This window comes from Coenobita brevimanus, chromosome 7, assembly GCF_032717465.1.
Source record: "Coenobita brevimanus isolate Jiangsu-jjx chromosome 7, ASM3271746v2, whole genome shotgun sequence".
Taxonomy (NCBI): Eukaryota; Metazoa; Arthropoda; class Malacostraca; order Decapoda; family Coenobitidae; genus Coenobita; species Coenobita brevimanus.
In genome coordinates, this window is record NC_136960.1 from 36,825,522 (window position 1) to 36,838,973 (window position 13,452).

The window sequence follows — 13,452 nt, forward strand, 5'->3', positions numbered from 1 at the left end:
GGCACCCTATACTGCACAGGCACCACCACCTGCACTAACTCACTCACTCCTCCATCTACCGTGGCGCCAGTGGGCGTCCATCGGCGATGTAAAACATTATCTTTAATCAGGAACTCCTCCTTACCACACTCCATACTTCTTTCTTCCCCTACTCGAGCAAACAAGGGCTTTAATGTTACATCCTCCTGTTGCTTCACCCTCAATTCTGCTGGCCCAACACCCGCCAGCTCTACTGAGGACTGAGATAAGGGACTAGTCGGGACACTGGATTGCGAAGGGCGATCAATCTCAGCGTCACCTCTAGTACACTCGACAGGGGTAGGAATGTCAGACTCCACACTGACATCATCACCTCTACCCTCAACAGTGACACTCTGTTCCTCAGGCGCGTTTGACGGAGGTCCTGCATCCCCGCAGTCGACCCCAGCGTCCTGAAATTCTCCTAATTCAGTCGATGGGCTGGGTTCAGTCTCCACACAGACACACTCAACACCACCTCTAGTGTCCTGAGTGGGAAGTGGGGCGGCGCCCATGCACGCATTCCCACTCTCCTCACCCACTACAGCAACACTCTGCTCACTAGGTTCCTCCATTGGTGGCCCTGCCTCACCACAGTCGACCCCAAGAACCTGTGACTTCACCAGTTCTTCCTCCCGGGCTGCTACCTGTGCCATAGATCGTGTAATTGCACAGACCGGGAACATGGCTTCCACTTCTGCATCAACTTCAATACCAATTTCTGGGGCGTCAAAACACTTCTCTGCCACAACAACTGGTGGGGGAAGAGATGGAAATACTTTCTCCCCAGCCAGGTCGTTCCCCAGCAGAAAATCAATCCCCTCTACTGGCATTACATCAGCAACAGCTACTTGAGCTGCAGCCTGAACAATGGGGCAATCGAGTTCCACATGAACATAATCATAGTATTCATCTGAGTTCATGCCTCTACACAGCACATACTTCCCTGAGTTTACAGGCCCTCCAGTCACGTTTCTGCACACAGACTGTTGTGCACAGGTATCACGAGCCACAGTAACTGGATAACTGATCCCATGAATTTTCACTGTGCCGTGACATATAAAAGGTTTACACCAGTCTAGGGACGATTTCTGAGGCAGTTCATCCGGAGGTGGCGTAGCATGTTGGGTAACCTTTTCAGCCTGAGCTGGCAGCGAGCACAGCCGGCTGCACTCCAGCTTTCCACAGACTTCTCCCTCACCGTTACCACTCTCCCAACTCCTCTCGTTCACCTGACTCGAACCTACAATTAATGCCACTGGTTTGGCATTTTGGGAGGCCTTCCACTTAGGGCAGTTAGGCTTGATGTGCCCACTCTGTTTGCAAAAGTAACAAACTAACTTCGAACTGGATACAGGGCTCTTTCTCCCAGAATTCTTTTTCTCCTCTGAACTTCCCTTGGACTGATTCACGGGAGATTTATCCCAGGCAGGGCCACTCACAGTCCTCTCCCTGGAATACTGAAAATTAGCATACTTGACCCCCATACTCCGCAAGGCAAACACCCGGTCATCAGCCCACGTCGCTGCTTCCTTCACGGTCTTAAATCTCTTCTCCCTAATTTTAACACCAATTTCTTTGTCAGCCATGTTGGTAAAATGTTCCATCAAAAGCAGTTCACGCACCTCGTTATACGAAGTGGCGCTCTCACTCAGCAACCACTCGTCTAACCTCTCCTCCAGATACCTAGCGTAGGCCATATAGGTGTCAGCAGGCCTTTTCCGAGCACCACGGAACAACAACCGATAAGCCTCTGGTCTAAGTTCATATGCCTTCAGGATGGCTGTTTTAAATTCATCATAATCATCTACATCCTCAGGGCTCAACCTATTATACACTTCCAAGGCTTTTCCCTTCAGCACATTAGATACCAACCCCACCCAGCGCTGCCTTGGCCACTCAAACTCCCTAGCCTTCTTTTCAAACCTGACAAACCATTCTGTCACTTTCAACTCATCAAATGCTGGCACTAATTTTAGACTCCTTGAGAACCAACTCTCCCTATCCTCTGCACAGCCTGAGGTTTGGGTATAAGTAGGTCTATTAGCAGTCAGCTCCAAGCGAGTCTTCTCCAGCTCAAATCGCATTTTTTCACGCTGCAACTCCATCTCCCTCTCTTCTTTCTCTCTGGCACGCTGCATCTCCCTCTCTTCTTTTTCACGCTGCATTTCCATCTCCATCTTTTTCAACTCCAACTGCAACTGAGCCTCCGGTGACAAGGCTCCAGGGTATATGGGAGTGGAATGAACAACTCCAGGGAAAGCACCAGACATCCCTGGGGGAACTGCTCTAAACTGGCTCGGCGGCATCATAGATGGTAATAGTGGGGTAGCGAAACGAGGCATTTCAGCACCATAGTCAAACTCAGGGCTCACACGGGGAGTACCTTTGCTATGTGCCTCTCGTTGTTCCATATCCACAGGTGACTCAGCACGTACGCGATCTGGTGTAGACACGCGTGACTCCATGGCGACAATTCAATGGCAGTACTGAATAATGAAATACTAATGCTGACTGAGAAACTACACACATCAACTCACCTCAAAGCACAGAGAACGCCAAGGTAACGATATCCTAGCAAGAAGAAGGCACTGTTAGGATATCCTGATGCGAGGTCGCCACTGTTACGGTGGCGCCAGCCCGGGGCTATTACAAAAAGACAACAAGTCAGCCTTAGATGATCGGCCTCCACTGCGTTGCAAAAATAACGCAGACCCCGGCACTGACACTCCGCAAACTAGAGAAAAACTGCGCAACGGAAAAACTAAAACGCAACACTCTGTACTTTGATAATAAACGGAACAGCCTACCTATAGATCTAGCCTACTATCGTCACTACCGGAAGTAATACCGCCCGAGACAGTATACAGGAACACCTCCCACTTACTTCCGGTGGTGACGACTTTCTACTTAACCCGTGTCCAAGGGGGAACGCAGTTAATAGCTCACGATGGTTCTCACTAGCCTTGAGCAAAGAGATGGGATTAACTGTGTAGGGGTTAGGGGTGTGTGTGTGTATGTACGTGTGTTGGGGAACGTTAACAAAGGCAGCGAGAAGACCACGGTGAGCCAAACTGGCCCTCCAAAGACAACACGGTTACAAAAACAAAATAAAATAACTACTTCCCTCAGTCAGCAACAAAAGAATAAAAATAAACTTAAATGAAAACGCCAGCTCGGCATAAAAATGACTGGGGAGAGAGAGAGAGTGCACAAGCACCCGACACTAAAGCTGGCTGGGAAGACACTGGCCTACTGCTAGGCTCGTGTTCAGCCAAGCGCGAACGCATGAATCAAATTAATTAATAAGAACTTAAATTCGTGCCCCTCTCTCTCTACAATAAATTGGTACTTCTAATGCAAGCAAAACATCATTAAATATACTGGTAGCTCACATAAGACAATCAAAATAATCAAATGCATTCTCAGCATAGTATTAAATAAAATTGCCCTCAGTGGCAGGAACGAAAGAAACAAAAGAACTTGTAGCACTCGCTAATATAAACTCCGCGAATGACACGGATACATACTGCATAATCCCCCTAGCCCAGCTGCAACGGCTGCATCCGTGGGAACGGAAAGGCGGACAGCGTAACAATATATATATATCGGATACGTTTATGTGAAGCTACAGAACGTGGTGAATGTTTTGGCGTATCTGGTGGAGCCAGGATTCCAGGGGTTTGAATGATGAATAAATGGAAGCGTGGCCTATTGGACTGGGGAAATTTGGGCTGTCTGGACATTGCTACTCCTCATCCTGCCCCTGGGTGGGAAAGGAGGTCCGGATGATGATGATGATGATGATGATGATGATGATGATATATATATATATATATATATATCTGGCAGAATGATTTTACTTCCTTGATTTGATTTTTTTCTTTTACTTAACTCCTGGTACCTCCAGATGATTATAATGAACTTCAAAAAGACCTAGAATACTGAACAGGTGTATGATGGATATATCTACATTATTCACCTCAAATAATCTCTATCCATCCATCCATCATCCAATCCTACACTGCCTTATGAGGAAAGTAGGAGCCCGGGGCTAGGCAGTTGGTCCTGACATTTAAGATAAGAGTGACCAGCTTCACTTATCCCTGAGTGGCATTACACGAGCAATCAACCCCAACCTCCCCTTGGATATATACCTTCACCGGTTCAATCCGACTGGAGCGAAATAATTACCCACTAAACAACCAGGCGCCAAAATTTGGTCATATGGTTACCACCCAGCGTAGTAAATAGTTTCCTGGTGTACAGGAAACCATTTGGCTTGTCACTCAGTGTACAGTCACCCACAGGAAAGAAAGACTGAAGAGGGAATGTAAAGTTACCCGTAGGCAGAAGGAAAAGGAAAGAATGAAGGAAAGAAAGACAAAAGTGGGAGTGTAAAATAAAACAATCTAGAGGTAGCAACATCATCTATATAATACGTCACCAGACTGATAGTAAGATACTCACAGATAAGGGCTCGGATACGATGATCAGGATTCTTAATTTCCAGAACTTGTGATTTGAGAGCGGTGACAGCGGAGGCTGGGAGTGGGGGTCGTGAATTCTCTTTTAGATGGTCCTCCACCTCCTTTACTACTTGTTCTGCAACATTCTCCATCAATGCCATAGTCTCACTGCCATAAAAAAAGCATAAATGGCTTAATTATGATTCTTTCATCTTTTCAACAAAACAAGATGTTATAATGCCCAATCATAATGTTTATTGTAAGTATTAACCTCCTCCATATCATTCAAGATAATCTGCATCCAATCACAACTGAGAGCTGGACAAAGCCCCACCCTCTCACTTTGATCTAACAAACTTAACACCCCCTCACTCCATACCTTCATCTCCCACCTATCCTCATCACCCACGTCCTCAATTATACTTTTTTTTTTTTTTATTGCCAAATAAATAAAATCACAGATTCCCTACAGAGGCGCAACACAAATAAACTACATATATAAATCATGAATATGGCATATCCCTTGTTTCAATCATAAGTAACATAAACACAATCACAAATACTGCATCTGGAGCATTACAGAACAATAATTCTAGACTTATGTACGTTTTGTGAGGAAGTGTTCCAGGTTTACTTGGGTCAGCATTAGTGTTATTCTGCTGACATACACCATGCATCTGAGAAGCCTTACTGACTGACTGACAGAACTAAGACCTTTAGCCTAAACTACAGATTATATGCAGATGAACAACTTGGTGTGGGGGGAAAATTCAAAATAAATAATGAACTTGAAGCATATCCTAAAATCACGAATACTGAGAGCATTTGATAATGATAGGCTTTTCATCAATATGCAGTTTCACAAATGCATATTACGGAGATATGCTTTTTCTTTATGCAAGGTGATTCTTTTATTCATAAACAATGACACATTCATCATCATCATCATCATCATCATCATCATCATGACCTTTTTTGCTGTCTTGGTCAAGATGATGATGATTTCCACTATCACACATCATCATCGTCATTTTGATCTTTTTTCCCCATTTAATTCAGGATGATGGTGATCTTTAAGCCTTTTAGCTCATATACCAAAGCACTGATGTACATTGTTAAAATCTCAACTGAAATCTGGTGAAGTGAAAACAAGTGAGTGTCAAATGTGACTGATAAACCTTCAATTGGTGGCGTGTGATGACACAGTGGCATAATAAATGCAGAATCTCACTCACTCTGGCTTATTCCTGCCCACCCTGGCTAGAGAGCGAGAGGCGGTGCTGTATTCCGCTGGTTCCGTGGGCAGACTAAGGGATAGATTAATGGGTCAAACTACATATGTGTTGTTAGTTGGAACAAAATGGGCAGGTATGTTTTTGAACCCTATTGGTATGATAACATCTTATTTAATTCTTTGGTACTACCGGAAAACTTTTATCAGCTTAGAAAAGACCAAGGGTATCCACAATACAACAGTTTGCATCTGAATGTAAAGAATCCCCCACATTGTAAGTTTCACTGGAGAGATGTGAATCTCACTTAGGATTCCAAGGCAACCACTCTAATAATGCTGTAACTATTTCAAAACTACTGTGTGCCTGTAAACATCACTGAGGAAACAGAAACAATGAAGGATTCCTTCATTAGCATCATAACAAAAGTCAGCAAATGTGGACAGTCCTTACTTCCAACTAGGAATGGGGCTAAACAGAGCCTTCATTAACCTCTTCACTGTAAGAAGTACTCGTAGGTGGTGGTGGTGACCATCATCCCTTCACTTAACAAGGTGCTGCCTACTTCTTCCTTCACCTTTAAAATTCTATTTCTGTATGTGTCCTTCTCCTTTCCCTTCCTGTCATTTTATTACTCTTCTTCCCATCTCATGTGGCTCTACATTGATTGCAAGTTAAATGGTTTTCTGTAACCCAGAGAACCATTTACAATGTTGGGTGGCACCCATGTAACCAGTTCAGGGGCAAGTGGAGCCCACCATGGTGCCCCTGTTACCTCAGAGGAGATGCAAAAACAGCATCTACACAGACACCAAACTGCCACATTTTTTTCTCATGCCTCACCACAGAGAACTGCTGTCAACTGCAACTGAACATGAGTTCACTGCATGGGAAGACCCTCCAGGGGTGATTGTTTGCTGTGGTTGATGGGTCTGCTCAGCCAGACAGACTGGAGTTGATCATGAACAACTACAAGAGGTGTCCTCTTAGCTGAATCAAATAATTCAATGGTGACAGTAACAAAACATATAAAGATGTCATCATAACAAACAGGTTCAAACAGAGGTGTCATACGTCAAAAACTTCAGATAAAACAAAGTGTTATAGACACAGCATCCAAATCAACACATGATAAATATTGCAATGTCAGTTTTTCTGTTCCCAGTGCCCTCCATGTACAGTAATTCAGTTTTTTCTAGTGTGGTATAAGTGCTGTAACATGCCAATCACAATCACATGCATGAACTCCTAGCATTTGCCAATGGTAATGGTTATGTTAGTCAAAGCACTGCTGTTTATGTAATATGGGACCAAAGTGCTTGAAGATATTAGTTCCTACAGGCACATCATGTTCTAGCATATTACCTCCCTTCATTTTTACCTCAATCTGTCTCCTCTTTTCCTGAGCAAGTAAAATTCACACTACTTCACTTATTAACCAATAAACTGCATATTATGTTCCAGAATCCACCAAGGGGGGGTTCAACAACTGATATTCTAGAATGCCATCCCTATCCCCAACTCACATCGATTCCTATCCCCTTCCATTAACCTCACGCCCCCTCACTCCCATCCTACACTCCTTGTCACCATACTATTACTCTGCTCCTGATATCCCTCAACACTACTACATCTTATGAAACTCCTATTTCCCTTCCCTATTGTTTCATTCTTCCCCATCTTCCTACTTGTCTAATAACGCAGAGGGCAAGGATAACGTAAATACGAGTAGGTTGTGCAGAAGTCTGGCCTGGAGAATGTCACCTAGCATTTTACCAGTATATTCGTCTTCTCATATTTCAACACCTCTTATAAAGCCCCTATTCTGCTTCTCTCCAGACTCACTCCTCCCCATTTTCCCATCTATCTCACAAAGGAAGATCGAGAATGATACACAAATAACTTATCAAATCCATCCTCCACTATCCCTTCAACACTACCTATCACAACACACTATTCCTTATCTATCTTGTCTCTTATCTCCCCTACTTCCTTATCTGTCTGACAATGCTGGGTTGACAATGATGTACAAATACTTTCTAACCAGCATATTAGGTTTCTGATATCCATGTAGTTCAATGATGGGCATTTTCATCATATCATGCATCCACCTGATGATTTTATTCAATTTATGAAAAACCTTTACTAAAGAAGGTGCTGATGAAGGGACCATCAAACCCTGGGGGGAAAAAAAAAAAAAAAAGCTACTGTAAAGTGAATAAAATCAACTGGAAAAAAAAAAAAAAAAAAAAAAAAAAAAGTCAAGGCAAAAGGAGTTAACAATATCTCTCACAAAAATTTCCTTCCTTCTCCCATGTCACTCCTCACCTGTCAGACAACGCTGGGTCCAGGATGATGCATAGGTTGCGCTTCAGCTTGGCCTTGAATGCGTCTGGGTTGGTGACGAGGGGCCCCACAGACGACATGGTAACCAAAACAACTGACCCCAGGATACACACTTGGCTTAGTCTATCTCGCAATTCCAGGATCCTGCTACCATCTAGAACCACTGTCTGTTGTGTGGAGAGAAGTGTGTTGATACGGCTAATTTGGAATGCCAGGAATAATTAACACCTTCAACCAAAAGACAGTATTTTCACAGCTCTGTCCCGTCCCTTTGTATACCCCTTTAAATCAAGCGACTCACCTCTGAAGTCAGTGAATGTACAGCGAGGTTGGATGGTGAGGAATTGGAAAATGTGAGTACGTTTAAGTACTTGGGTTGTGTGGATGGAGGTTTGGAGGGTGAAGTGCTTGAAAAGGTACAGCAGGGAAGAAAGGTTGCTGGTTCCTTGAAGGCAGTGATAAGAAACAGGGAAGTGAGCATGGAAGTGAAAAAGTTACTACATGACAGTATTGTGATACCAACTCTAACGTATGGAAGTGAAGCTTGGACATTGTTGGAAGGACACAAGTCAAGAGTGAGAGCAGTGGAAATGAGTTATTTATGAGGAGCCTGTGGAGTCACATGGAGAGACAGGCTGACGAATGAGGATATAAAGGAGCGTTGTGGTGCTGATGTGGATGTGATAGGAATCGTTATGAGGAACACACTGAGGTGGTTTGGCCATGTGGAGAGGATGGAGGGGGAAAGACTGACGAAGAGAGTGTATGTGAGTGAGGTGGAGGGGGGAAGAGGGAGGGGGAGGCCGAGGATGAGATGGAGGGATGGGGTGGAGAGGTATATGAGAGAGGGGGGCGTGAGTTGGGAGCAGGGCAGTGAAATGGCGGGGGACAGGGCGACTTGGAGGCGATTTGTTTGTGGCCACCCCAAACGGGATTGAGGCGTCTGGCAATAGATAGATAGATAGATAGATAGACTCACCTCTGGCAAGAGTTTATTATCAGGCCATGATAAAAGGCTGAGGTAGGCACGTGTAATAATGGAACTAACAGGTCCTCTCAGGGCCCCTGGGTCCTCCTTATAGTCCACCTGCAGGTCACCTTCCTCTACGTGTGCCAGCAGCCACGCACGTGTCAACTCCAGACCATCATTTTGGGTTTTTAGGAACTCAGCAAACTTCTTCTTTTCATATGTCACACTCTGGGGGAAAGAAAATGGTAAAAACAGTGACAGCTTATTCTTTATGATCCCAATGGAAATCTGTAGGCATGCACATGAAGTAATATTCTATGACAACTCATAAATGTGTCAAGTTTTTAGGAACTCAGCAAGTTACTTCTCTTCATGTATCACACAGCACTAGAAGAACATCAACTTTTAAAAAGGCAAATGAAGCAATACATGGTGACAGATAAGACTCAACCTTTACTGTCCCTACTGTATACTGTACAAGAACTCATGCAAGTGTCAACTCAACTCCAATTCTCCATTCCAAGGAACTAGCCAAACATCTTTTCATATGTCAAACTCAGGAGGGAGAAACAGGAGCTGTATGCTTCAAACATTAGAAATGTAAGTCAGGTGAAAAGGACAATTAGAGATTTGGTTGACAGTGAAGGAACATTACATGAAAGCTGCTATTTACCAATACTATGGCAATGAAACCTGGAGAGTCAAAGATAAAAAAGTTTAGAAATTTCACACCACAGAAATCAGTTTCCACACCAGCTGCCTTGAGAAACAGGAAAGTCTGTACAACACTTTACTTTCATGAATTTTTTTTTACAAAAGAAAATGATAAAGGGATGAAATGCAGCACTGAGTCATGGATCTTGGATAATGGGAAACAATGCATGTGGCTGAATACGATGCCACAAAAGTCTTTACAAGCAAAAAGTAAGAGCATTACAGGAAGAGAAGAGGAGCAGTAGGAGTAGAATGTTGTTGTTCTTGTGGCCCCAGCTCATCAGAAACTAAACCCAGTGGATAAGAATGCTGAAGTTGATCCTCCACAGTCCATTATCCTTCTTTTGGGAGACAGGGGGCTGAGAGACATTAATATAACCAGGCAATGGAGCATCCAGGTTATATCAATGACACCATGGGAAGGAGTCCCTCTCTGGCACCAGAGAGATAAGGAAGAGGGTAAAAAAAAAAAAAAAAAAAAAAAAGGTATGAGATAACAAAGTGGCACTGAAATAACGCCATCACAACAATGTTTTGGGAGATTCCTAAGATGAAGCAAGGTGTTAGAGATCATGATGAATTGTTTTGTTTCGTTTTTAAAGTCTTCAACATGCTTGTGTGCGTTGGCCTTGGTCACCTACTGGCGGCTCTCCATGCTGCTTGATCTCTGGCAGCTTCCCAATTTAGTCTCTTATCCCTGAGGTCACAGTCAATTACCTCGTCCTGGGTCTTTTTTGGTCTACATCTTGCTACCCCACCCCCAACATTAACACTTCTCACTTTCTGCACCCAATTATCACATGCCCAAACCATCTCAGTCTACCTCTTCTCGTCATAACACCAATACACTCCAGTCCCAGCCTACCTCTCAACTCTTCCATCATAAACCTAGCCCCTCAGGCCTTGCACTCAGGGATGCACTGCACATCCACCTAATCACTGCCATTTCTGTACAACTAAGATGCAAATATCCTCTTCCTTTACTGCCATGGTCTCACAACCATACAGCATTACACTCCTAACACATGCTGTATACAAAGATCCCTTAGCATGGAGGGAGAGCCCTCTCAATGTCAGGAGGGGCAACAGCTCCCTGAACTTCTTCCAACCACCCACTCTAGCCACAGAGCTAACTCCAGCCCCACCTCCAGCACATGTCTCCCAAATAACAAAACTCTTCCATACACTCGAGACTTTCACCAGAAAGTTCAATCCTTTCATGCCTGGCAATTTCCACATGCTCTCCCCAACATATCACACAAATGAAATCAGCATTATCTCACAGTCTACCTCTGATACCACAACATCTCTTATGCACCCACTTATTGCAAACACTGCACAAGATGGAATTACTTCCCATGCCCTTGTGGCAGATCGTACATGGCCACTCTTCCTCTTCTTTGACAGTACCACCCCCAGCCCTAGATACCATCAATTTTGTTCTATCTGCATTTATTCTTAACCCCTTGTGCCCTATACCATTTCTCCACTTCCTAAATCTTTCCTCCACCTCCCTTTCATTTTCTGCAATCAATACCAAATCATCAGCATAAAAAAATACAACAGTGCGGGAGGGAGACTGAGGAGGTATGGGAATTGTGTTGAATGGTATATGAATGAGGGTGGTGTGTATACGAAGAAAGGCAACCTGATGGCAGAGGCAGTGATTTGAGAAGTGGTTTGTTTGTGGCCACTAAGAATAAGGTGTCTTGCTATACACAAACAGGTAAAAGACAGAATACTTATCTGGCAATCAAATGCTCAAATCACACCCCACAAGCCCACTGTCCTCACCTGTGCAATGATGTGTGGTCTAATCTGCTGTATGGTGAAGTTTGCCATGTCTAGCCTCATCAGATCCAACGTCTCCATCACGCCCCTGAACACTGTCACCACATCTGTCTCTCGCATCAATGCTCGGATGGTCTCGTCTCGCACCGGAGCGCACAGACGAGCCATGATGGATAGCACGTACTGGGAATACCTGGTGAAAAGGTTAATTAGGTGGCTGTAAGGTTTGGGAAGCAACACTGTACTGGTGAAGGAGGAAATTTTGTTGACCTCTGATTCACTTAAAGTTGCATGTATATTATTTTTTTTTTTTTTAATTCGTTCAACTGAGAACCAGATGCATGTCTCAGAGTAGCATTTTGCCTCTGCACAATCTACACTTTAATGACGGAATGTACCTAAGTCGCTGAAACTCTATAAAACTGCTACTAAAATAGGAACATACACTTCATGATCATCAGTATAATAACTTTTTCCCATCTCAGGATGTAGTGAGAGGGATAGAGAGAGAGAGAGAGAGAGAGAGAAGAAAAGAACGCATAAGTACAAAAGTTAGAAAATTATCAACAGCATGCCAAGAGCAATGGTACATAAAGTAAGTCCAGACCCTAGAAGATTTCAATGTTAGATGGCTTATTTATTTCTTATCTTGTTATGTGCATATTTAATCCTTGCTATGCTTTTACTTATGTTGTACAATGACCTCTGCTGTTATGCTGCCATGATCTTTTTAATGCCAACAATCAATCAAACTTACAAAAATCTACTGTACCATTTTCCACCTGTTGCTTCATGAAGTCACTGTATCACAGATGTCCTGCCACAGCAAATTATGGAGGAGGAGTGTGATATCAATCAAGTTTTCCTTCACTTCATTTAGGCATTTCAGTCTAGCTGCTCAGTAATGCCCCTTCTTCCTCTGACACAACACAAGTTTTCCGTCACTTCATTTTGGCTTTACAGTTTAGCCCCCTCGTCCTTTACCACAAGAACCCTTCCTAACATACTCTTGAACCTCATCTCCCCATCTTGTTCGCTGTCCTCAGTCACACTCTCCTCCTCTACATATTTACTTCTACTAAAGTAACCAATGACATGTACTCACTGTGGAAAATCCAGTGTGCCATTCTCCGCCTGCTGTTTAATGAGGTCAATATCTAAAGTATCCTGGATGTCCTGTCGCAGGCGGGTGTGGTGGGGCAGAGTGATGTCCAGGAGGTTTTCCTTCACTTCAGTTAGCAGCACCAGGGCCTGAGCATAGCTTGGGGGGTCTTGGGACAGCTCTGTGCCTAAATGGTCCCAAAATGCCTTGTGCATTACCTCACGAACCTGTGAAGGTATAGAGGTGTGATGTTTTTTGTTTTGTTTATAATGGCTCCAACATGGTAGTGTGCATCAGCCTTGGTCACCCACTGGTTGCCCTCCATTCTGCTCGATCTCTACCAGCCTTACTATTCAGTCGTTTATCCATGTTAACAATAATCATCATGATCATTGTCATCCTGATCCCCGTTCCCTCTGACGACAGGATGAGGTGGGGTCCAGAGTGAGACTCATTTATGTGCCATTCAAACCCTAGAATCCTGGTTCCACCTCACAGGCCTAATACAATACAGATTATCAACACACATACACTAATATTATGGTCTGCTACACTCTGACAGTCATCTCTTCTCAAATACTGGACGCTAAGGGAGTTTGGGAATATTTCTGTCTAAATGGTTACCGAACACCTTGTGTATTACCTCGCAAACCTGCGAGGAATTAACCCCTTCATTCTAACAATGTATTTTTCATTACATTCATGCTATCAACAAACTATTTTCTTTAACTTAGTAAAGAGATTTCATACTGGAGGAGTTATGTACAGATTTAACCAACTTCATCAGTACTGATGTTGAACAGATTTATT

At 43.7% G+C, this 13,452-nt stretch overlaps 1 protein-coding gene across 1 annotated transcript in view; it reads right to left on the bottom strand.

The window, feature by feature from the left end:
- LOC145404544 (T-complex protein 11-like protein 1) overlaps positions 1-13,452 on the bottom strand; it is a 33,657-nt gene that overhangs the window by 11,466 nt on the left and 8,739 nt on the right. The window contains exons 4-9 of the mRNA XM_080276080.1: positions 12,646-12,869; positions 11,544-11,733; positions 9,045-9,263; positions 8,048-8,232; positions 5,723-5,794; positions 4,489-4,655 (exon numbers count right to left, since the gene is read on the bottom strand). Of these exons, the coding sequence (XP_080132206.1) occupies positions 4,489-4,655; positions 5,723-5,794; positions 8,048-8,232; positions 9,045-9,263; positions 11,544-11,733; positions 12,646-12,869 (1,057 nt within the window). The remainder of the gene's footprint in view (positions 1-4,488; positions 4,656-5,722; positions 5,795-8,047; positions 8,233-9,044; positions 9,264-11,543; positions 11,734-12,645; positions 12,870-13,452) is intronic.